This window comes from Neomonachus schauinslandi, chromosome 12 (assembly GCF_002201575.2).
Source record: "Neomonachus schauinslandi chromosome 12, ASM220157v2, whole genome shotgun sequence".
NCBI lineage: Eukaryota > Metazoa > Chordata > Mammalia > Carnivora > Phocidae > Neomonachus > Neomonachus schauinslandi.
The window spans coordinates 9,489,319-9,515,618 of NC_058414.1; the positions used below are offsets into that span (position 1 = coordinate 9,489,319).

The following is a 26,300-nucleotide window of genomic DNA, read 5'->3' on the forward strand; positions in this document are numbered from 1 at the left end:
TCCATAAATACATGAGATGAATGACTCAAGAGGGATGAGTGGTGATGTTGCTTTGGATTCTCCCTCTGCTATACTGTGCTGGGCACACTTGGCAGTTTCCTGAGGCACACCGATTTCTGACACGACAGGAAGAACAGGCTGCCCCAGCCCAGCAAGCTTGCACCAACCCTGCCTGTCCCTCCTGAGGACAGAGGCATTCAAAGATGACCTCAACTCCCTATCACAGATGACAGCAGGGTGGGCTGTGGTCTTTGTACCAGAGACGTGCCTCGGGCTGTGTCTATAACATCCGTACATCATGGCCACTCACACTGGAGAATAATGAGATGCATTGGCAAATGTGTCCAATTTAATTGGCATTTTTATGTTAACAGTCACAACTCATGGATATTGCTGGGAATTAGAAGGATAGGACTGAAATATTGAAGATGGAGAGGCACTTGGAATATTAAAGAAACAGAACAGATGGGAGGTGGATAAATTACGTACTTGCCAGAACATGAGCCCTTAGGTGAAAACACTTCGCAAACACAGGGATGGAACATGCTGGAAAGATTGCAGTGTAGGTGGAAGGTCAGCAGAAACAGAGGATGGACCCTCACAGAGCAGCTGGCCAGGTGGAGATACCAGCTCACACAGAGACATTTGCTAGATCTCTGCTCATTTGGCTAAAAGACTAAGTCTTGACAAGACACTGACCTGGTTGACCAGACGGCCTCCCATAGAGAAGAGAAACTGAGGAGGTGGACTCAGTTCTGACTCGTTCAGGGAAGTGGCAGACAGAACACTACTTCCCCTGTGTGAAAACCACAGGGAGAAGGCCAGGCAAGAACAGGTCTGTGTCCACAGGCTTGAGAGAGAGAATTTCAAAAATGTTCCCCAAAATGTATACACGATTCTAGGGCACATAACTCTGGAATCCAAAGCATATTAAAATCGAAATCTCAACTCCATAATCACAAATAAGCATGATGATAACACTTTCAAAGGTTGCAAACCAAGCCAGTGTGACTGATCCTAAAGAACAAAATTGAAAAGTGAACCTATCACCAGAATGGAACCAGGTAAAATAAAATCCAATGGAGCTAAGGGTTGACACAAAACTGAACAAAAAAGAACCTTTTCAAAAATGTATGCATGGAGGATAAAGAAGATTCAGAAAGAAAACAAATGGCCAAGAGAAAAACATTCAATCTGATTCTCTTGTTAAAGAGAATGGTTTGAAATGGAAATGGAGATTAAAATGAGGGAAAACAAAACTCTAAGATAAGTAAGAACAGGCCAGGTTTGGGGAGAGCAATCAGATGGCCTGACTCTTGACAAAGTACCACTGTGTAGGAAGTGAGGAAGAAAACCAGCATTTAAACCCTGCATTAATACTATGAGATGCACATCATTTACTCCCGTTTTGTAGATGCAAAATCTGAAGGCCAAAAATTGTACATAATTTGCCCAGGAGGATCTTCTTCTACTGGACAATATTTGGATCTGTAAGACACAAAGAGTCCATCCTGCAGCAAGCAAGGTGAAGTAGCTAAGAGTGAGCTGGGGTGGGCAGCGTACACAGATGGAAGGAAGGAGCTTGAGTCCCTGTACGCTGCGAAGTAAGCCACGGAGTTAAACCAGGAGCCTCCCTCTGTGACTTTTTATCACAAGAGATAGCTCTTAAAAACTGGGGTGTCAGTTGCTGCCAAAAATACCAGAACGAATTCTTGCAGAGAACATTTTCATGACTGATAGACAAGTCTCCCCACCCTTCATTACTTGCCCCTTTCTTTCTTCTGATACTGTATTTATTCATTTTGCTAAACTGTCTCAGCTACTAAAAATATTTTTCAGTTCATTCTCTAGGATTTTTTTAGATATGTAATGATATATTGTTTACAATTAGAAATAGTTTTATTTCTCCTTCCTAATGGTAAAATGTTATCTTTCATGTTAATACTTTAGCTAGAAGTTCTAGAACAATGTTAAATATTGATGATAGTAAACATTCTAATTTTTTAATGGGGATACTTTTACTGTTGCACTAAAGATGATGTTGGCAGCAGGCCCAGAGTAAAAAATTACTTCATCCTTACTGAACATCAAAAGGCACAGCTGGTCATACCAGGGGTATATCACTGAGGACTTGATCCTTGCCTTCCAGGACCCGCAAGGAACATACACTCTAAGTCTTTATTATATTAAGAAAAAGCCTTACAATACCAGTTACGTTACTAGTTTACAGTACACTAATGGTTTTGAAAGAGTTGTGATAAGCGATTTATACTGAATTTTATCAACTTTTATCAACAGCTTTTTCAGCATCTACTGAGATACTCATTTTTTGTTTTGTTTTGCATTTTTTATTGTGGTAAAATATACATCACCTAAAATTTACCACCTCGACCATTTTTAAGTTTACAATACAGTGGTATTAAATATACTCACACTGTTGTGCAATCATCACCACGATAAGTCCCCATAACTCTTTTCATCTTGTAAAAGTGAAACTCTATATCCATTAAACAATAACTCCCCATCATCCCCTTCCCTAGCCCTGGGCAACCACCAGTGTACTTTCGGTCTTTATGCTTCTGACTACTCTAAGTGCCTCGTATAAGTGGAATCATACAATATTTGTCTTTCTGTGGCTGACTTATTTCACATAGGATAGTATCTTCAAAGTTCACCCATGTGTAGTACATCATAACTCCTTCCTTTCTAAATTAATATCCCATTGTGTATGTGTGTACATGCCGCATTTTGTTTATCCATTCATCTGTCAGTGGACACTTGTGTTACTTCTACGTGGCAGTAATTGTGAATAACGCTGCTAGGAACTTGGGTGCACAAATTTATCTTCGAAACTGCTTTCAATTCTTCTGCGTATATACCCAAGAAGTGAAATTGCTGGATCATGTGTGATGGTCATTATATTTTTAACTTTCAGGAATCGACATCCTGTTCCCATGGTGGCAATACCATTTCACATTCCCACCAACAGTGCAAAAGGGTTCCAACTTCTCCACATTCTTGCCAACACTTGTTTTCTGCTTTCTGACAGTACCTATCTTAGTGGGTATGAGGTGGTTATCTTGCAGCCTTGATTTGCATTTCCCTAATGATTAGTGATCTTGAGCATGTATTCATGTGCTTGTTGGCCATTCGTGTATCTTCTTTGGAGAAATGTCTATTCAAGTCCATTGCCTATTTTTGAATAGGGTTATTTGATTTTTTTTTTTTTTTTGGCTCAGTTTTACGAGTTCTCTATATATTCTAGATATTAATTGCTTATTAAATATGATTTGCAAATGTTTTCTCCTATTGGGGGTATAGCCTTTTTACTCTATTGATAGTGTCGTTTGATACATAAAATATTTAAATTTTCATGAAGTCCAACTTGCGTTTTTTTTTTCTTTTATTACTCAGACCTTTGGTGTCATACCCAAGAAATCGCCAAATCCATTGTTGTGATACTTCTGTCTTTGTTTTCTTCTTCTTCTTCTTTTTTAAAAGATTTTATTTATTCATTTGAGAGAGAGGGACAGAGAGAACACACAAGCAGGGGGAGAGGCAGAGGGAGAGGGAGAAGCAGGCTCCCCACTGAGCCAGCTGGGAGCCCGATGTGGAGCTTGATCCCAGGACTCGGAGATCAAGACCTGAGCTGAAGGCAGACGCCCAACCATCTGAGCCACCCAGGCTCCCCTGTCCTTGTTTTCTTCTAAGAGTTTTATTGTTTTAGGTCTTATATTTAGGTCCTTGATCCATTTATTTTTATTTAAAAATAAATTTATTTTTTAAGATTTTTTTTTTTTAAGTAGGCTCCACACCTAGCATGGTGCCCAACATGGGGCTTGAACTCATGACCCTGAGATCAAGACCTAAGCTGAGATCAAAAGTTGGACGTCTAACTGACTGAGCCACCCAGGCACCCTTTAGAGATTTTATTTTCAAGTAATCTCTACATCCAATGTGGGGCTTGACCTTACAACCCCGAGATCAAGAGTCGCATGCCCTACCAACTGAGCCAGCCAGGCACCCCAAGTCCTTGATCCATTTTAAGTTAATTTTTGTACACAGTGTTAGGTAAGGGTCCAACTCCATTCTTTTGCATAGGGAATTCCAGTTTTCCCAGCGTAATTTGTTGACCAGACCATCTTTTGCCCATTGAATGGCCTTTGGCACTCCTGCTGAAAGTAATTTGATCAAATATGCATGGATTTATTATGGGGCTCTCTATTCTTTTCCATTGGTTTGCTTATCTGTCTTTATGCCAATACCACATTGTTTTGATTAAGGTAGCCATTTAGTAAGTTCTGAAATCAGGAAGTGTGACTCCTCCAATCAATGTCCTTTGAGATTCCATATGAATTTTAGGATGGGTTTTTCTATTTCTGTAAAAAACATCATTGGGACTTTGATAGGGTTTGCCTAGACTCTGTAGAATGCTTTGGGTAGTACTGACATTTTAACAATATTAAGTTTTCCAATCCATGGACATGAGATCAGTTTCCATTTATGTCCTTTAAAATTTCTTGCAGCAATGTTTATAGTTTCCACTGTACAAGTCTTTCACCTCCTTGGTTAAATCACTAATTATTTTATGTTGTACTGCTACTGTTAAGTGGAATCGTTTTTTAATTTCCTTGTCAGATTGTTCACTGCTCATGTATAGAAATTTAACTGATTTTTCTGTTGATTTTTTCCTGATACTTTGCTGAATTCATTTATTATATCTTTTTTTGGTCAAATCTTTAGAATTTTCTACATATAAGATCCTATCATCTGTAGTTTCCTTCCTTCCTTTCTTCTTTTTCCTCTCCTCTCATTCCCTTTCCTCTCCCCCCCCCCCCCTTTCATCTTTGTCTGGTTTTGGCATCAGGGTAATGCTGGCCCTGTAGAATATATTTGGAAGTTTTCCTACCTCTCCCATTTTTTGGAATAGTTGAAAAATAGGTATTAACTCTTCTTTAAATGTTCGGTAGAATTCACCTATGAATCCATCTGGTCCTCAACTTTTGTTTGTTGGGAGGTTTTTGATTACCAACTCAAATTCATTACTAGTAATTGGTCTGTTCAGATTTTCTATTTCTTCATGATTTAGTTTTGAAAAATTATACGTTTCTAGGAATTTATTCATTTCTTCCAGGTTGTCCAATTTGTTGGCATGATTTTTGTAGTATTCCCTTATAATCTTTCATATTTCTATAATGTCAGGTTTTACTTCTCTTTTGTTTCTGATTTTATTTATTTGGGTCCTTTCTCTTTTTTTCTTGATAAATATGGCTAAGGGCTTACCAATTTTATATTTTCAAAGAACCAGCTCTTGGTTTCATTGATTTTTTTCTATTGTTTTGATGAGGTAGTACCTCCTATTCCTAGTTTGCTGAGTGTGTTTGTGTTTTATTATAAAAGGGTGCTGAATTTCATCAAATGCTTTTTCTGCATCATCTGAGATTATTATGTGTTTTTTTTCCTTCATTCTGTTGATGTGGTTTATTACACTGATTTTTATTTGTTGAACAGTCTTTGCAATTCAGGAATAAATCCCATTTGGTCACTGTGTATAATCCTTTAAAAATACTCCTGAATTCTGTTTGCTAGTATTTTGTTGAGGGGTTTTTCATCAATGTTCACCGAGGACAATAGTCACCTATAATTGTCTTGTAGTGTCTTTGTCTGACTTTGGTGTCAGGGTTATTAATGTTGGCCTCATAGAATGCGTTAGGAAGAGTTGCTTCCTCTCCAATTTTTGGGAAAGTATGAGAAATGAAATCACCAGGTTCAGGGCTTTATTTTGTTGGGAATTTTCTTTTTCTTTAAGATTTTATTTATTTCTTTGACAGAGAGAGAGAGATCACAAGTAGGCAGAGCGGCAGGCAGAGGGAGAAACAGGCTCTCTGCTGAGCAGGGAGCCCAATGTGGGACTCGATCCCAGAGCCCTGGGATCATGACCTGAGCCGAAGGCAGACGCTTAACCAAGTGAGCCACCCAGGTGTCCCTACAATAATACTTTAAAAGATTTATTTATTTGAGAGAGAGAAAGAGAGAGTGCCCGTGTGCGAGCAGGAGGAGGGGCAGAGGAAGAGGGGGAGAGAGAGAATCCTCAAGCAGACTCCCCACTGAGCACGGAGCCCAACATGGGGCTGGACCTCAGGACCCTGAGATCATGACCTAAGCCGAGGTTGGATGCTTAACCTACTGACCCACCCAGGCGCCCCTATAATAATACTTTTTATATTGCCAAGGCATCTACCTTTACTGAGATGTTTATTTCTCCATATGGCTTCGAGTTACTGTCTAGTGTCCTTTCATCTCATCCTGCCAGACTCCCTTGAGCATTTCCGGCAGGGCAAGTCTACTGGTTGCAAAGTCCTTCAGCTTTTGTTTATCTGGGAATGTCTTAGTTTCTTCCTCACTTTTGAAGGAAAGTTTTGCCTAGAGTATTCTTGGTTGACAGATTTTTTTATTTTAGCACTCTGAATATGTCAGCCCACTGTCTTCTGTCCTCCATAGTTTCTGATGAGAAATCTGCTTATGTCCTCACTGAGGGATGATCCCTGTGGTTTTCAAGATTCTCTCTTGGTCTCTGGCTTTTGGGAAAGATTGACTATAATGTGTCTTGGTGTGGATCTTTGCATTCCTCTTACTTGGAGTTTGTTGAGCTTCTTGGATGTTTATATTCATGTCTTTCATCAAATTTTGGAAGTTTTCAACCATTATTTCTTCAAATATTCTCTGTGCCTTCTGTCTTTCTGACACTTCCATGATGCAAATGTTGGTCTGCTTGATGCTGCCCTACAAGCCCCTTAGGCTCTATTCACTTTTCTTCCATCTTTTTTCTTTGTGTTCCTCAGACTTGATCAATTCTATTGTCTTGTCTTCAGTTTGCTGATTCTCTCTTCTGCTTGTTCAGATCTGCCTTTGAATCCATGTGGTGATTTTTCATTTCACTTATTGTACCTTTTAGTTCCAGAATTTCTTGTTGGCATCTTTTTAGGTTATCTCTTTAATATTTCCACTTGTTAATACGTTGCTTTCTTTACCTTCTCCACATATACCTGTAGTTCTCTGAGTATCTTTAAAACAAGTGTTTTAAAGATTTGTTTAGCAGATGTGGCATTAGGTCTTTTTCATGAACAGTCTGTTGATTTAATTTTTTCTTTGAATGGGCCATACTTTCTTATTTCTTTGTATGATTTGTGATTTTTTTTTGCTGAACACTGGACATTTGAATCTAATAATGTGGTAACTCTGAAAATCACATCCTCTTCTTTCCCCAGAGTCTGCTGTCTTTGTTACTATTCTTATTTTTATTTTTTAAAATTAATTGTTGTAGGCTGTCTCTGTGCTGAGAATCAGCCTGAGATATAAACTTAACAGTCTTCTCCCTGGGATGTGCAGTCACGTTCTAATTTTTTGTATATGCAGTTGTTTTTGAACATCTTAGCCTTTAATGTCTGGCTCTAAAAGGAGAAAAAGTGAAAAATAGAGGGACAGGGAGAAGGGCACTGGCCATTTAAACTCCCTGGAGGTCACTTCAGCTGGAGGAGGAAGGGCTTGGAACAGTGTGGAGAGGTGCCTCCTAAACCAGTACTAGCAAATAGCTATCAGAGTGCAGAGCCCCCATGTTTGGAGGGCAGGGTCCTTTTGCCCACCCTGCTCCTGCATGCTATGCACAAGCTCCTCAAGGAGTATGTGCTAAGCTGCCTATCAAGTGGTCTGCATTGAGGATGGGTAGCTGCTAGAGTGCTAAGAGTTGAAATTGACCAAATTAACTGCAATTTAACCTCCTAGTCTTCCCTGAAAGTTACAAGCTTTCAACAGACTGAAAAATTCCAAGATAACAGTTAAAATCCATGTATAACTTTTGAGTCTCTCACAACTTAACTAGTAATAGCCAGCTGCGGACTGGAAACCTTATATGTATTACATATATATATATATCATTCTTACAATAAAGTAAGCTAGAGAAAATGTTATTAAGAATATTGTAAAGAAGAGGGCGCCCGGGTGGCTCAGTTGGTTAAGCGACTGCCTTCGGCTCAGGTCATGATCCTGGAGTCCCGGGATCGAGTCCCGCATCGGGCTCCCTGCTCGGCGGGGAGTCTGCTTCTCCCTCTGACCCTCCCCCCTCTCATGCTCTCTCTCTATCTCATTCTCTCTCTCAAATAAATAAATAAAAACTTTTAAAAAAAAAAAAAAAAAAAAAAAGAATTTTGTAAAGAAGAAAAAACACCCTTACAGAACTGTATGGTATTAATTGAAAAAAAAAAAAACAAAAAACAACCCACACATAAATGGACCTGCACAGTTCAAACCTGTATTGTTCAAGGGTCTACCTGTGTAGTTACATCAGACAGTTTCTGCAATTTCTGTCTAGGTGGGGAGAGAAATTCCTGGTGCTTCCTACTCCAACTTCTTCCCGGAATTCTCTGCCAATCATGCTTTTTGATCTAATTTACAATGTTAACAGCTTGCCTAATATTAGACTATCCCTGCTCTCTTAGGAAGATCAATGCTTGGTTATGGTGGTTTACTTCTTTGACACATTGTTTAATTCAGCTTTCTAGGACTTTTGTATTTATGCTCATTAAACACATTTCTGTATAAGTTAATTCTGTTGTTGTTTCCAAGTTATACCAGCTTCATAAAGCAAATTATGTAGATTTCTATATTTTTTCCCATAATTTTCTATACATTGTAGTAATACATACACTGTTAAAATGCACAGGTTCTTAAAAGTTTCAAAGATACCTTATGAATTTACAGCCATTTTAGAAGTTAATTCTTTGAAAAGTTCTTCAAACTCTTGCTAGATCCACTGAAATTTTCAAGGTTCTGATGCATCTTTGGTAAAGTACACTTTCCTATCTTACCAAGGCTTTCCGTTTCATGAATACTTCCTTATAATGTTTAATCTTCTCTGTTTTAATTTATGATTTTACTTTTTCCCTGTTCTACGGATTAGATACATCAAGGGTAGGACTTGCAATTACATTTACTTTTATTGCTTTTGTACTGAGTACTAACTTTTAAATTTGCAAATCTATCCTTCTGCTTTGTGCAATTAATTTATATTTATATTATTTGCTTCTTACTGCTTTCTGTGAGTTTATTAGTTTCTGAACCTCTTTTAAAGAGAGGTCAGTTCATTTACTTTCATATTTTAAACTTTTAGCAAAGAATAAGGCTATGAATGTACCTCTAGAAGTCAACTTACATACACTGCATATGTTTTTGTATTAACATTCATACTGATTCCTATATTCACTTGTGAATTCAACAAATATTGAATCCTTCCCATGTGCCAGCACTGTTCCAGGCATTTAGGACACAGCAATGACAAAAACAAAATCTCAGTCTTTATGATGCTTGCAGCAAAGAGAGACAATAAGCAAGGTAAATAATAAAAAATACAGTACATTGATATTAAGTGTTAAAAATGAAAATAAAGCAGGGATGTTGGAAAAAAGCAAAGAAGGGAGGAGGAAAGGGAATGCAATTTTCCACTGTGTAACCAGGGAGGGTCTCATGAGAAGGTGAAAGACCTAAAAGAAATGAAGAAATCCACCCTGAGTGTATGGGGGAAGGTAATGGAGAAGCATGCCGTGTGTATATGGCAGGGAGGGTTTAGATGGAGAAAGAGCCTTTCAGGCAAAAGGAATCACAGTGCAAAAGACACCAACATAGCAGCCTGGAAGGTCTGAGGAAAAGCAAGAGGCCAGTGTGCAGTGGGAGTGGAATGAGCTGGGAAGACAGCAGCAGGAGAGGCAAGTGGGAACAGAAGAGCAGTAGGAGGGCGAGAGACAGGGAGGGGCCTTGTTGGCCACCGTAAAGACTTCTGACTGTGAGCAGGGTGTGTGGTCTCTAGAGAGCTGTGAGCCTTCCACTTAGGAAGCGCTGACCTCTCTTTGACAGTGTCTGCTTTGAAGGAAATAGACCAAAGCAGGGGAAGTGGGAAGCAAGAAGACTGGTCAGGAGGCTCCAGTGAGAATCTGAATAAAAGGTGGCAGATGGGAGAAAATGTCAAGATGGCTTTAGGCCCAAGCAGCTGGAAGAACAGAGCTGCCATTCGCTGAGATGGGAAGACTGGGTGGGCAGGCTTGGGGTGAGGAGCGGTAAATACCAGGCCCTCACTCCTACCCTTCATTTGCTCACCAAATGATTTAGGGAGTATTCTTTTATTTCCAAGTGGGAGCAGGTTATTTATTTGCTCATTTGTAGATTTCTTAAGAACTCCCAAGTTTAGAACCATTAATAGTAGCAGTTACTGGCACTTAGGGAGCGTTGCCTCAGGCTTGGAGCTAAGCGCCGTCTGTGGATCATCTCAGATGCAGTCACCCCTAGCAAGTCTCTTATGAGCTCAGCCTCACAGTTGAGGAGCTTGAAGCTTAGGGAAACCGAGTCACATTCCCAAGATGTGCTAGAGGGGCATGAAGTTAGAAATGAAACCGCGATTACCCTAGCCCAGACCCTGAGGTATATGATTTCTGCTTTTGTAAACTTATTTAGATTTTCTTGGTAGTGTACAACTCGAAAAATTCTTTTAAATGCGCCAGTAACTTTTATACTTTGATCAGATTCATAGTAATGCATGGGCACTCCTCCAGTTCACACCATTCTTTCCCCTCATTTCTAAGTTTTCGTGTTATACACTTGAATTTATTCAATACATAACTCAAGTTACATCGTCACAATACAAAATTATTTTTATCAGCGTTAAAAAGACTTCTTTTTTATATGTGTATATATTCAGAAAATCACGGGTTATTTCTTGAAGGATAAACAAAAGACTGGGAATACTGGTAAGCTGAAAAGAAAAAGAGAACCAAGGAAGAAATGACTTTGTATACTTCCTCTTGCATTTATTACCCATTACAAAAAAAAAGGGGGCTTTTTTCTACTGCTTCTTTGGGAGGAGGAGGAGGGGAGGGAGTTAAAAGGATTATCTGTATTAGGTACCTAATACCTTCATGCTGACCTGCCAGGGTTTATAGAGATTATATATGGAGTTGAAATACAGCTGAGACACACATGAACACTGGGGCCCCAATGTCTCACGAGAAAAGGCAGCCGCAAGCTTTGTGAGCAAGGTAAGTAGGAAATAAAACCCTTCCACCAAAAGTTTTCACTTTTTCTTTCCTGGCTGTATAAATCCGAAGTTGAGCGAAGAAAAGTTTTGCTCACTACTGACAATTTTTTACAACAGAAGCCAAAATAATTGTTCTAAGAATACAGCGGTATTCCAAGGAGCAAATCCTAGAGCACAAGACAGAAAAAGAGCAACAGTGATCACATCCCAACAGAGATAAGGACTAAATTCTACTCTAGTCCTACGGATCTCAAAGGTTCTCACACAGGCTTTAATGCTTAGCTTGTAGGAGATCAGTTATTACCCCCAATGCCCACCCCTCCCTTTCTCTTGTTGCTGTTTCTTATCAAACATCTAGACTCCTCTGTGTGGGTACTATTCTATATCACCTGGGGATCTTGTTAAAATGCAGATGTTGATAGAGCATCTCTGTGGTGGCATGAGAGTCTGCACTCCTAACAAGCTCCCAGGGATGCACTTACGTCTCCGGCTCAAACTTTTGAGTAGCAAGAACTAGACACTTCACAAGTGTCTACTGATCTTCATAACATTATTCCCCCTCTTAGAAGAGAAATCTGAGTCCTAAAGAGATTAGGCCCCTCGGTTCACTGGAACTCTTCCTGTCAACTCCAGGCCCAGATGGACCCCACACCTGTTCTGTTGCTACCACCCTCCCCGCCACCACCCTCCCCGCCACCACCCTGGCCCAGACCCGCCACCACCCTGGCCCAGACCACCACTGCCTCCTCCTGAGATGGCGACAGACAGTCTGGTTCCTCTTCTTCCATCTGTGATTCTCACGGAAAGTTCTCCCATGTAGCTATCAAATCACCTTTGATCATTCTCCGCTAAACACCCCCTAATGCACTCCTATTACTTTTCTGTTACATTCTTCAGCTGTCTCTCTCTAAAGCAGTATGTAATTGGATTTTTAACACAACTTGATGATATTTTAACACATTTAGAGCCACTGGAATATATATTGTAGGTAGTCTTCCACTTCCTTATTCTGCTTTTATGTCTCCTCAATGTTTCTCATCTAGTCTGCTTTCTTGCCTTAAAAAATGTTTATTACTATCTTTGATGCTGATTTAGAATGCAGACATGTTACTTTGGGCGGGGGCAGTGGGAGAGGGAGAGAATCATAAGCAGGCTCCATTCCCAGGGCAGAGCCCAACATGGGGCTTGACCTCACGACCCTGAGATCACAACCTGAGCCAAAATCAAGAGTCGGACGCTTAATCGACTGAGCCACCCAGGTGCCCCAACATGTTACTTTTAATTCCAAGAGTAGGTACTATAAAGATGCATAATAAGGTGTCAAACTCAATACTGGGGTTCCTTTTGTGGAAAACTAGCATTACCGACTTCCTTCTACCCCTTTGCCAGTCTTTAACTGAACCTGGGGACAAACATGTTCTTTCCCCTTTCCACCCCATCATGTGCTTCTCCAGTTTGTAGAAGCCTCATGAACAAAAGTGCTGGGCAGAAGTGCCCAAAGATGGCAAAGGCAATGCTGGAGCTGGCTTTCTTTTACTGAAGCTTCTGGTGACAGACGGGAGGCCAATTTGAGGGTGTGGAGCAGAACCCGATGACCAGTAGGATACTGTGATTTTCTATGATTTTTCTCTCTTGTTTGCCTATGATAACTCAAAGGGAACTAATAAAATACCCCTGGTTGGCTACATACCCACTGCTAAGCTTGCTTTGTTTTCAGTAATAATGATTACCTTCATGGGTGTCAAATGAGTAGCCAGCCTAGCTTCCTACCTGACAGCTTTTCCTCCACAGAGATGCAAGGGTTAAAATATTTTTTCCTTCAAATTTTTATCTAAATTCTGTTTAGTTAACATATAATGTAATATTGGTTTCAGGAGATTTTAGTGATGCATCACTCACATATAACACTCAGTGCTCATCATAACCAGTGCCCCCCTTAAAGTCCATCACCCATCTAGCCCATCCCCCCACCCACCTCCCTCCGTCAACCCTCAAGTTTGTTCTCTGCCATTAAGAGTCTCTTATGGGGGGGGCACCTGGGTGGCTCAGTCGTTAGGCGTCTGCCTGTGGCTCAGGTCATGATCCCGGGGTCCTGGGATCGAGGCCCGCATCGGGCTCCCTGCTCCACGGGAAGCCTGCTTCTCCCTCTCCCACTCCCCCGGCTTGTGTTCCCTCTCTCGCTATCTCTCTCTCTGTCAAATAAATAAATTAAAAAAAAGAGTCTCTTATGGGGGCGCCTGGGTGGCTCAGTTGGTTAAGCGACTGCCTTCGGCTCAGGTCATGATCCTGGAGTCCCGGGATCGAGTCCCGCATCGGGCTCCCTGCTCGGCGGGGAGTCTGCTTCTCCCTCTGACCCTCCTCCCTCTCACGCTCTCTGTCTCTCATTCTCTCTCTCTCAAATAAATAAATAAAAAATTTAAAAAAAAAAAAGAGTCTCTTATGGTTTGCTTCCCTCTCTTTTTTCTTTGCATGTATTCATTTGTTTTGTTTCTTAAATTCCACATATGAGTGAAATCATATGGTATCCCGTCCTTCTCTGACCTATTTCACTTAGCATAATACACTGTAGCTTCATTCACATTGCATATGGCAAGACTGTAGTCTTCTGATGGCTGAGTAATATTCCACTATGTATATATACCACATCTTCCTCATCCATTCATCAGTCGATGGACATCTGGGCTCTTTCCATAGTTCGGCTATTGTTGATAATACTGCTATAAACGTCAGGGTACATGTGCCCCTTCGAGTCTGTATTTTTGTATCCTTTGGGTAAATACCTAGTAGTGCAAATGTTGGGTCATGGGGTAGTTCTATTTTTAACTTTTTGAGGAACCTCCATACTGTTTTCCAGAGTGGCTGCATGAGTTTGCATTCCCACCAACAGTGTAAGAGAATTCCCCTTTCTCCGCATCCTCGCCAACACCTGTTGTTTCCTGACTTGTTAATTTTAGCCATTCTGACAGGTGTGAGGTGGTATCTCACTGTGGTTTTGATTTGTATTTCATAAGGGTTAAAATATTAATACACAACAAAGAGCAAGCAGAAAAACATTTTAAAGTATCTCCCCAAAACATTAAAAGTCTTCTAAAAAAAAGATGAAATGTATCAGAGGACACTGAAAGTTTATAAAAGGTCAACTGAAAAGGTAAAAGGCAGAACAGGTGGAAAATGCATGTTGTGTATCATTTTTGCTGAAGTGCCACATGCAACCCGAATATGTAAGATGAGAGAATAAAAATTTCAAACTTCATAATTTTTAACTTCAGGATCTACAGCTTCCACATTTTTCTGTTAGATTAGAGGTCAGGAGTTACTACGGCTGTCATTCTGCTTCGCTGTCCTTCTTGAGGAGCCCAGAGGCAGGGGCCATCTGTTTAATCTCCCCCGTATGCACTTGGCTAAGCACGGCACTTGGCACACAGTGCATGCGCTTCAAACACATTGGCAGGTGACAGAAGGGGACTGCGTGTGTACAAGACATCATTTGGGGACCTCTCTGCAACAAGGAGCCCTCTGTCTAGTCTGGCCCAAGTCTGCCCTTAATTCAGCTCTGAAAGGACTATCACAGCCATTTTGAATACATTTAGGGAGAAAAGTTCATGATGACAGGCTTGGGAGGCAGTCTGGACAGATGAAGCAGCAGACCTGAAAGGTAATCTAAGGGTCTTAAATGCAAATGAAGTGAGTGGGAACAGTCTGTCCCACTGGCTTTGCACTTAGGAACCACGTAAGGAGCACACTTCAGACACGTGTCATCTTCCCTCAAGTACGAGTGGTTTTTAAGAATTGCACTGGGCAGAAAAGGGGATCAAACTCTGTCTCTGCTCTGTCATTGGCAGAGCAGAAAATAATAAGCAGAAGACTTACATGTGCTAGAAGTTTCTGTCCCCGATGATCAAAGATTATAGATGGGAACACTGCTGTCATTAAAGTAACAATATGAACTGCCTACCAACAGGGCAAGCTATAAAAAATGCCCTTCCTTTTGCATTGCACTCTGTGTGAAGTGTGTCATCTATCTGTAGTAGCTAAGGATATTAAATGTTTTTATGAGGGGGAAAAAAACCCTCACATTTTCAAATGGCAGGAAAAAAATTAAACTCCCAATTTTATATGGTAGAACATTCTAGATGTATGTACCTTATATGAACTGAGTGATGCAAATCATACAGAATAGCAATTGAGTTGTCATAGAAAAGGAAAGATTGGAATCAAAGTTAGAAAGAATTATCAGAGTAAGAATGACAGAGTAAGACACAGAAGCAGAAAATCAGAAAGACAGACACATGGAACTTTCTGGAAAAAATATTTCTGGTTAGCAAGGAGGAACTCCATGCTGTGAGGCCGTAATCTCAAAACCACACCTCCTCCCTCGCCCTAATTATTTAAAAAATAATAAAATTATTTTTTTAAATAAGTGTTAGTCACATTAATCAGTATTAAAGGAAACCATTTTAAAAGAAAACAAACCACATTAACACCACAGATGTCATAATTGCTTATTCTCTCGCATCTCTCTCTGTGCGTGTGTGATTACACAGTCAGAATCCACACTCTAAATAACACACCACCGACCGCCCTCCTCCCTAAACACAGCTTTATTCTTGTCTTGCCACAGTTACGTGGCCTTGATCTTCACTATTAACTCTGGTGACCACATAATATCCCATAAAGAAGAGAGGCCATAATTGAATCTTCTTCTTGGTGGTCCCTTTAGCCCCCCCTTCCCTACATTCATCTCGTGCACACCAAATTCAGCTGAGACCACCACTCAGGGTTTCCTGAAATCCAGCCCCTGGTATCCTCCAGACCCACAGCCCTGCTTTAGCCAAGGTTTTTATGTTTTTTTTCCTATTGCTCTAAAAGTTCTTTTCTTCTTCCAGTTTTATGGAGGTGTAATTGACACAGAGCATTGTATAAGTTTAAGATATAAACATAATGATTTGATACACATGTTTATATTGCAAAATGATCACTACAATAAGTTACTTAACATCCACCACCTTGCATGGTTGCATCTTTTTTTCTTTGTGATGAGAACTTTTAAGATCTACCCTCTTAGCAGCTTCCAAATAGCAATAAAGTATTGACTATAGTCACCATGCTGTGCATTACATCCCCAGACTGTATTTACTTTATTACTGGAAGTTTATACATTTTAACCCTCTTCCCCAACCCCCTCTTTCTACAAGTTCTTAAAGGGCAGCAGTGAGGATATCTTGGTCCTACCTCTCTTCCTGTATGAACACAGTGGAGGCTGCCCGTTAGCTCATGTTTTCTGAATAAAGGAAGGAAGTCTATCTTTCCCCTCTACCCAGGAGGATGTATCCATGGGCCCTGCCAGTTAGCATGATGTGGGAAGATTTGGGGGGGGGCCTACAGCATTTAGGGAGCTCTGACGTTCTCCAGTTACATTTTGGCTACCTCCGTATATAAAGACGAACTAAAACGAGGAGTGCTTTTCTTAATCTGATTCCATTTTGCAGATAAAGTGCCTACCTGGACTCAGAAAGGACAGGGGCCCACTGTGATCTCAGAGACCTTGGGCCTCCTAACACCCTGTACAGGTGCCTCTTTTTGTTCCCCAAACCACAGCTTCTCCAACACCCCTCAGCTAGCTCAAGGCCCAAATGAGCTAATGGGAGGCCTTGGGCCTCAGCCTTTGTTTCTTCTGGGAGCCCTACCTTTGAACTTCAATTGCATACCCAGTTTGTCGGTCTCTTCCCCCGGGTCTTGCTCCAACCTGTATCAGCCCCCTAAAGCCACGATGCTGCCACAGTCCTCCCTGTGCCCCAGTTAGGAGCCATCTCTACAATGTGTAGCTCTGCTCTTCTTCACTCAGCCACACTGGACTGGGATGCTGGTCCCAGGTGGAACACCGCTGTGTGCCCCTCTGCAAACCAGGATATGAGCCGCTACCCTCCCCCTGTCCTCCTGTGCATGAGTATGGATTCTCTAAGACCTGCCGCTTTTTCTTCTTCACGAACAAGCAAAGCTCACCAGAATCCACTTCCCCTCCCCCAGGCCAACAGAAGAGAGATGGAGCCACCCCAGCAAATCCACAAACACGTGTGTTTTCCTGAGCACTGAGCAGTCTATTCCTGGGCGTAATATTTATCCTGTGAACCCACCACATAATGTTAGTTCACTGAGTTTCTCTTCCTACGCTGCCGAGACCTGCATGGCCTTCTCCCACTGCACATCCCCAGGGGCACAGTGTCCTGAGCATTACAGGATCTCAACAACGTGCTGCAGAGGGGATGAAGCCCACCGACAGCATGAGATGGGTGTCTCCACCGGAATCACTAAAAAGCCAACAGACCCCCCCCCTTTTTTTTATGACTAGTTCTAAAGAATCAAATCAAAGGACTTACATTGCTTCCAAGCTCAGCGCTGTGACCAAATGACACAGACCTTGATCTTGCAGTGCAATTACGGAAACTGCCCAACCCCCACAGAACCCGAGCAAACCCTCTTCTCGTTCGATGCTCTGCTATATTTTGGGACTGGCGATTGCATACTGCTATAACAAATGTAAGAAAGATGGTGATGACTCACTGCAGACAGGTAGGAGCACCCAAGTCAGTGTCTCTCGACAGGTGGTCAATGACACAGCTCCAGTGTGGATGCATCATGGGAGGTCTTGGAGGAAAATGAATGGCCCCCACTTCTCTGAACGCCTCCAACCACAAGGTAGCACAGGGTCGAACCACACTCCCCGAGACGCTTAAGAGCCTGTGTTTCATCCCCAACAGCTGCTCCCTGGCGTTTCTGGTCTTTCTCCGCTGTCTACAAAGGGACAATTTTGTACTGGGGACCCTCCTACATCTATGCCACCTTCAGTAGTGTCCTGTGGGGGGGGTTGTGGTCACAGGACAGACAACAGCTGCTGGAGCTCTGCAGCTCCAGAGACCTGGGGGCGTGCTAAAGGCTGGTGGGAAAGGAAGACCACGGGAGCCTCTCTGCCCACCTCCCGGCCCCTCACTCCTCCCCCGCTCACCCCCACTTAGACATTCGTTCCCATCTACCCATACTGCAGAGAGCCTCCCACATACATGGCTTCCCCGCATCCTGACCTTTTCTGCCACAGGTCTCACCATGGTTGGTGACTAGATAGTCATTTGTACAATCACACAGGCTCTCACACACAGTTGTGCAAACTACGCAATGCAAAGCCGGTGGGTGAGGGCTGGAACCCAGGCTCGCTGCGGTGTCCCATGTCCCTGCTGCACAGCAGCTGTGCAGTATCCATGGGCTGAGTGAGCACTTCAAGCCGGCCAGGGCTCCAGGCTCTGAGGGCGGCCACAGTAAATCCTGACCCCAGGCTGACCAGTGCACTCAGCCGCCTGGTGCCTGAGATGTAAATCCTACTGAAGCAGGGCTCAGTGCGGGGACCAAAGTATACACAAGGGATTAAAACTCACAACAATCAATGCTGTTAAAGCACTTGGCAAAGCACCCAGGAGAGAAAGGCAATGAAGGGCCTGGGACAATTCCACTAAGGGGGCATTTTCCAGGCAGACAGAGGGCATGTGCAGGATCTCATGAGACGGCAGGGCTTGAGAAAGCCGGTGGCTCACACAGGGCACTGAGCAGAAGGCCATGGGGGGAGGGAGGAGGTTGTAAAGGCTTCTGAGTCCTTGGCTAAGGAGTGTGGACTTGCAGGGAGCAAAGTGAGCCAGCAGAGAACCTTAAAGCCAAAGAATAACATGACCTACGTGCTTTTTATTTTTTTTATAAAGAACTTTCTGGTGGCACTGTGGTAGACAAAGAGCTAGAAGATATCAGTGACTGCGAAACTTTCAGCAGCCATTGCTCAGGGGTAAGGGTCTGAAATAAGACCTGGTAGGATCTGATACCTATTTACTGGGTGTGGTTGGTAACGGAACTGAGGACCCCAGGCAGGGTGCACCGAGATGCAGAAAAGAGGCAGGAGGAGGAAAGATGGCACGTGGGGGACATAGAGCGTTCTCATTTGGAAATACTGAGACCACATAGACATTCAAGGGGAATTACGTGGCAGGCAGCTGGGAGCTCCACCTGCTCACCGCATTCACCCTGATAGGAAAGGGACGGCAGACCTGACACTTGGCCAGCACCGTGGACAAAGGACATGTGGCATCTTGCATTTGTGGCCACGTGGGACATGGACTGCTTTTCCCTGCACTACAGATTGACATAGTGATAACAGAAAGAAGAAGATGAAATTTGTAAATGTTTGGCCCACTTCTCTGATTTACTGTTTCGTTCTTGGAAAAGAAAAAAAAATCAAAGGACTGACTCAAATTAATCCAGATGAAATCTAATTTTGCGCCCTCCCCAATTTTAACTGAAAATCTGCACCTCACCCTATGCTAGAGAGTACATTTGAAGCTATTCAGATATTTCCAAATACGAAAGAATAAAATCCATGTACATGTGAAAAGTCATACTATCCTGATTGAAAGTTTAAGTACAGCAACCTCTAAACTGTTAAGGAAAATCCATACTCAGATCTTTTAGTAACATTTAGAAAAATAATTAAAGATTATTCTTTTAAAAAAACTGGGGAGTATCTGGTGTAAAAGAACTAATCAACAAATGTCCATCTCTACTCCCTTTGCATCTTGAGAACAGCACGTCCTCCATGTGAACAGGAGAGAGAAAACTTTTTACACTAAATTCCCCTAATTCTTTTTTTTTTTTTTTAAAAAAACCACTTTTTTGAGTTATCCCTGACATACAAAAAGCTGAACGTATTTAATGTATACAATGTGGTCAGTTTAGAGATAAATATATATGGTGAAGTCATCACCACAATATATGCCATAAATCTATTCATTACCTCCAAATTTATTATGATGATGATAAGAACACTTAATGTAAGATCTACCCTCTTCACAAAATTTTAAGTTAACAGTGCTGTTAACTATAAACCCTAGTACACTGTATAGCACATCTCTAGGATGTAAAAACCATGGCAGGAACTGCTCCTAGAATTCTGTCTACTTGTGGTGTGCAATCAATAGAGAAAACCCCTGCCCTCCGCTCCCCAGGGGGCAACTGTGACAGACAGCAGGAGAGCAGGGTGCACGGGAGTGATGACCTCAGCACACAGTGGCCGAAGGACAGGAACTCGAATGAGCAATGCCTAACCACCCCTCTATCCCTTCCTCCGCAGGAGGTTCCCTCAAAGGGAAGGAAAACATCTCACATATAATGTCAAAAATAGGGAACCAGCCTGTGTCCCAAGGGAAGCTTGAATTCGCCCACCAGAGTCCTTGAGAGTTTTTAGATAGTTAAAGCAATTTTGTAAGAATTAAGAAACCACTACTTTTTTCTGACTCTGTGGCATCACTTTGGGTAATGTTCCCTAACTAGGCCAAATGTAACTTGTACAGAAATGTCTCCAGCCGCACTGTTTATAAGTATTCAGAATACTAGTAAATTGCATAAATACTTGTTGAATGAATGAATAAAAAACAAAACAAATGATCAGCAATGACAGAATATCTGAGCAAATCACCATTTAAAGTGGCATAATTAATATTTAGTCCAGATGCATTATAAATAACAGGGACACTATTGTTTGTACATAGAAATTTATACATGGAATGATTTTTAAGGAAAAAGAGCAAACGATATGCATATATGAACTGCATAAATATGCATAAAAGGCATACCACTATTTAGGGAAGAATACGAGGTCACAGAAATACAATCTAATAGATGCTGCACTTTTCATCAGCACAAATGCATGGTAAGGTTGATCCTCAGAACTTAAATGAATAAACATGGCCTGAATTTTTTTCTTCTAGCACATGTGGTAGCAGGGACCTTTTCAAATGCTTGCAGGGGACACAAACACTGCAGAGAGGAGAGACAAGGACAGAGGGGCGGGCTGACCTGGCGCGGGGTTCGGGGGCTGCCTGGTGTAGGACACGTTGAACGCAGGCTCCTCGATCAGCGGCGGGGGGTACATGCGCCTCCGGATAAAGAAGCCGGCTCCGCAGCAGAAGAGCACGCCCATCATCAGGAGGAACCTGAGCAAGAGCACAGTGGTGAGGTGGTGCTCAGGGCAGACAGTGGCTTGGCCCGGGCTCAAAGGCTCAAAGGCCCTAGGACTCGGGGGTCCGCGCACAGGGACTCGCGATGCAGGGGTCACAGGGGCTCAGCACCCGGCTTCTCAGGCTGGCCTTCCCCTGACATTTCTGCCAGGACATTCTTGGGTGGATGACACCTGGGCTTCTGGGTGTCAGACTTCTGGGACGCCCCTGAACAGGACTCACTCACACTGAGAAGCTAAGTGAGCTTTCTGTCTCAAAATGCTCCAAATGGTTAGCTGCCTTCAAAGGGTTGGTGCAATCCCTTCCTGTCCATGGCCCTGACCTCAACTCAAAAGTTTTAGTCAAAACGGGAGATGCCTTTTCAATCTCATCTGGATGCAAGCCGTGGCTGATCCAGCTTTGCCTCACGGTCCATGTCCCCCACTTCCCATGCTTCACCGGGAAAGCAACAAGGATAAGCACTTTTATCCTTCCTAGCAGTTTTCTCTCCATTATTACATGAATATTGACAAAGAAATTTTAAATGGTGGCCTTCTTAGAGCACACCTTAATTATAGAAAACCTACAGGACTAGAGGAAATACAGTCAATAAAAAAGCTGCCGATGTGAAATCTCTAAGTATGGCTGCCGTTCTCCTACTGTGACCTTAAAGTCTAACAAACAGCAGAGCTGACTGCTTTAATGACAGGATCTTTGTCCAACTCATCTAAGACTTCTCAGAGACTGTCATGTTGCTGGCATTTAATAAATGACAGACAAATGGATAAACGGCTTCTTCCCACCTCACATTTGCGCTGTACCTTGTCTTTCTAGAAACTAGGGAAGTCATTCTGAGAAGAGCCAAGCTGTCTGTCCTGTACATACACATAGCTGGGAAACTCTGACATTACTATGGGACTCATGGAATCTTCCAGAACCTCACCCAATATACCCACACTATGTGGGCAGCTTACTGCCTTGTGAAAGATGAACATGGAGCAGAGACGCTGCATCATGGTTAAAGGCATCTGACCACAGATAAATGAAATTTAGGAAAAAAGCAGACAATAAAGATTTTAAGAATATTAATATGATGCTAAGTGTAAGTCCATCAGTCAGTCAGTAAGTATTTACTGGACAACCTTGGAACATGGAGTAGGAAGAAAGATCAGAGGCACAAGACAGGAAATGATTCAGGAAAGGGCTGAAATTGTGGCTTTCTGACCTGTCTTCTAATTTATTATTCATTCAACAATTTTTAAGCAGCTGCTCTGCTCCCAGCACCATGTTGTGCATTATAGAGAGTAAGGTGAGTCCCTCCCCACCAGTTAAACCTGAGTTCTGGTAGAGGAGGGAAACAGCAAAACATAAAGTTACAAAATCAGTGATTTACAACTCTGGTAAGTGCTATGAAAGAAAAACGAAGGTGCAATCATAGGGGTGTGTGTGTGTGTGTGTGTGTCTGTTACATACGTAAAGTTGACCGTCTCCACCATTTTTAAGCATACAAGTCAGTGCAACAAGAGGTTTTAAACAAGGGTATGTGTTATAGTGAGGCAATCGGAAAAACTTCTTTCCCTTCAACATCTGAGCTGAGTTCTGAAGGATGGAAAGAAAGAGGCAAGCTGGAGAGGAGGAAAAGCACGTTCTGGGGGGAAAGAACAGCAACTGCGCCCCAGCAGGGAGCTGGGTGAGCAAGAGGCCCCAGGGGATGGCTGTGGGCTGCAGTGTTGGGGAGCTAAGAAATCCCTACTGCGCAGGGGCCTGGCATCTCAGCTCTGGGATGCTGGAATCACAAAGGGAACTGTTTCAGCTCTTAAAACTAATTTCCCTCGGGGGGACTCAATTATAATCTTACATTCAACAGTGGGTCCAACTGTAAGTATCTGAGCAGGAATATAAAGCACAGAGAGGCTGACTGTATATAAGGGTTTACCTTTTCAAATAACACTACCACTCACTCCCAAGAGACTCACCCCCAGGCTCCCTGGATTGGAAAATGCAGAAGCCATCTGAGATATGGGTCTGTTCCAGGAGATAAGCTGAAATGTGGATTACACTATCAAATGGAATTCTTCTTCTCCTAGCCAAATAAGAACGATATTGCACCTCAGACTTTAGACTGATGGCAAGTAAGTACAAGGCAGAGACAGAACAAAGTCACACGGCAGGAGACCAATGGCCAGCCTCGGTATCAATTATCATCAGATTCATTCCTCACTGAAATATGGGTCTGAAAGAACTTATTTTAAGAGAGAAACTGGTAAGGGACAGGGAAATGAGCTTATAGGAACAAGGAAAGAAAGAAGCAGGACCTCAGGGAAAAGGAGTGGTAGAGTAAGAAAAGCAGTTCTTTGAAGTACTAGAGATTGATTGCTGAGCAGGTTTGGGGAGCTTTCCAATGATTAAGAGAGGAAGTTTCTGCCTTTTCTATCATCAAAAGTAAGCTGGTTTGTTCAATTCAATTTGTTTTTTCCAATCTCTTTCTGCCCTCCCCCCAGCACGTGGTTCTCTCCCTGAACTACTACGCAGACCCAGGTGCATCCAGATCCCCTGAGTGGGAGCCCCCAGGAGCAGGGCTCATGCACCGTGCTAACCCTGCCAGGTTTTACTCCTTTCTAGTGTGCTTCCCAGCTCTACCAAGGGTGCTACTGGTCTAGTTTTCTAATCCCAGTGATTTCATTCAGGCTGTGCTAGTTAAAGATTACTCAAGATTTCAGAACTGGCAGGGACTTTTGAAAGCATTTTCCTCCAAAACCTTTGTTCTATGGTGAGGAGACAGACTTCCTCAAAAACAAGGTGGGACCCAGGTTGGAGGGCAGCCCTTCCTTCCCTCCACGGCCAGCTCCATATTCACATCCCCTGTCCCTCTCCCCCAAACACCTGCCCCCCCACATGAATTTCCTGCCACTCTCGCATCACACTGGCTCTTCTTATGTCTCCGTCCCATCGATGTGCTGGTCCCTTTGCACAGAACACCCTCTCTGAGACCCGGTCAGAAGCTTTGCAAGCTTTCCCCAACTTCTCTGGCATCAGAGGCTCCATTTTGCGTTTCCAGAACACTGGTTTAAAACTCTCCACACACTGGGGCGCCCGGGTGGCTCAGTCAGTTAAGCGTCTGCCTTCGGCTCAGGTCGTGATCTTGGTCCTAGGACAGAGCCCCGCATCGGGCTCCCTGCTCAGCTGGGAGTCTGCTTCTCCCTCTGCCCCTCCCCTCTGCTCATGCTCTCTTTCTCAAATAAATAAATAAAAAATCTTTAAAAAGAAATAAAACTTTCCACATATAATTACCTACTTAGACATCTGTCTCTTTTAGGAGCCTGACTACTGTAAGTGCCTCTCCATGGGGCCCTGGTGCATACCAGACACTTAATGTTTACCAAGAGAAGGAATGCATTGAGCAGAAAGAACCCAGGCATTCTTTGACTTCAGCTGGGGCACCTCAAAATTATACCTCAAGGTGTTCTCTGGCTATATCCCCACTTTAGAACCTGTTGTCAGAATATCAACACTAAGAGCTTGGCCACATCTTCTGGCATCTGGCACCCCTCACTTGATGGCAACCTGGCAAAACTTCCTATTTCAGGATTCTTGCCCCAGACGGTCCTGTCTCCTTCTACTACACAAGGCCCCATGGAGGAAAATTCTGAGGGCAAGTATGCATGAAGCTAGGCAAAGCTCTGAAAGGGCCCGCCCCCGGTCCTCCTGTCCCCCGCTTTGGTACTAGTCCACTCCACCTTAAAGTGCACCCAGAGATGTTTACATTTAGAAAATCTTAGGCTAAAAAAAATTTACCTTCTATTACAGAGTTTTAGGCACCAACATGGCACTTGGTTCAGTAGGGCTTGCCAGAAGCAGTGACATCAAGACAGGGGATGTCCAAGCCAGCTCTGAGGGAGGCCAGGCCAGGGCCAGATGTGACAGGTGAGCTGAGCCCCCAAATGCCCGATGCCCCATCAAGGAGGTAGGGACAGTGATAGGAAAGCAACCTCTCCTATCAAAGATAACGTGACATGTGGAATCCCACGTACTGGCGTCTTCCCTGATCAAATGCTCTTTTGGTTTAGGCAAACCCTCTCCCGCCCATGCCCTGCCAACCCTGAGATCTGAAGCAGTATCTCTCATCTACAGAGTCAAGTACATTTTCAGACATACCCCTAAACGGGCATCCCCTGAGGAGGGCAATGCACGGGGGGTTCCCATTAATGGAAACTGCACCCCTATCCTTCTGGGATGCTCTGTCAGCAATACTCCCTCACTCCCTCTCAAGGCAGAATTTTACAGACTTCAGACAGCTCCCGATCTCCCTCAGCAGAGCTGGAAGATCATCAGCAGGCTGTCCGTCCTGAAAGTTAAGATTCGGCTGACACAGCGTGAATGGGAACGGCCTTCAGGCAGCAGAAACGTTGTACCAAGATTCGCTAACTCCGAGTCCTTCAGACAGTCATCCTCAGTTCCATCCCGGCAACTGGCGAAGCAGCTGCTGAAGGACAACGCTGTCATCCCGCCCACCTTCCAAAAGATTAACTCCTCTTTCCCGGCCACAGCCTGTGAAAATGGGAACGAGCTTTCTGCAAACTCTGTGAGCAGAAGTGCTTGTCACGAAGCCAAGCTGAACGTAACTGTTTTCTTGACTGAGGCTGTCCCTGAGACCGAGAGCTCAGGTGAAGGTGATGTGATAATACAGAGTGTGGCAGAGCCCCTGGGGGAGGGGGTATGGGGGGGGAGAGCAAAGCATTCGAGACCAGGAAGAGTTGTGACCTACCAAAAATACCACAGCCTCTGTATGGAGAGGGCCCGCACGCAGCACCTGGAACCACAGCAGTCCTCGTAGGGGCGGCATCTGCGGGAGAGAGGGGGCAGCACAGGCGGGTCAGTGTCCGGCTTGGAAGGAATACTGAACCAGTCATGAGGTCCAGGCTGATTTCAGGGCAAAGGAAGGGACTGGCACCGTCACATCACAAACTGGCGGGACTGACTGCTGTCAGTCCGGACGCCCAAACGGGAAGTACTGAGATGGACGCAGTGAGCGTCATTCAAAGTGCTGTGTCTCCTATACATCTCCACGTGCTGGATCACAGGGGCTTCCCTCTGGTGAGGCCTGTGACCAAAGGCCAGCACGAAACCCATCAGCTCTGCAGCTGGAAGGAAGCTCAACCACAGACCCGCGTCCATGCGCCCTAGATCCTGCT

At 43.4% G+C, this 26,300-nt stretch overlaps 1 protein-coding gene across 1 annotated transcript in view; it reads right to left on the reverse strand.

The window, feature by feature from the left end:
• VOPP1 (VOPP1 WW domain binding protein) overlaps positions 1 to 26,300 on the reverse strand; it is a 108,245-nt gene that overhangs the window by 5,264 nt on the left and 76,681 nt on the right. Inside the window, exons 3-4 of the mRNA XM_021703715.1 lie at positions 25,874 to 25,951; positions 20,969 to 21,105 (exon numbers count right to left, since the gene is read on the reverse strand). Coding sequence (XP_021559390.1) covers positions 20,969 to 21,105; positions 25,874 to 25,951 — 215 coding nt within the window. The remainder of the gene's footprint in view (positions 1 to 20,968; positions 21,106 to 25,873; positions 25,952 to 26,300) is intronic.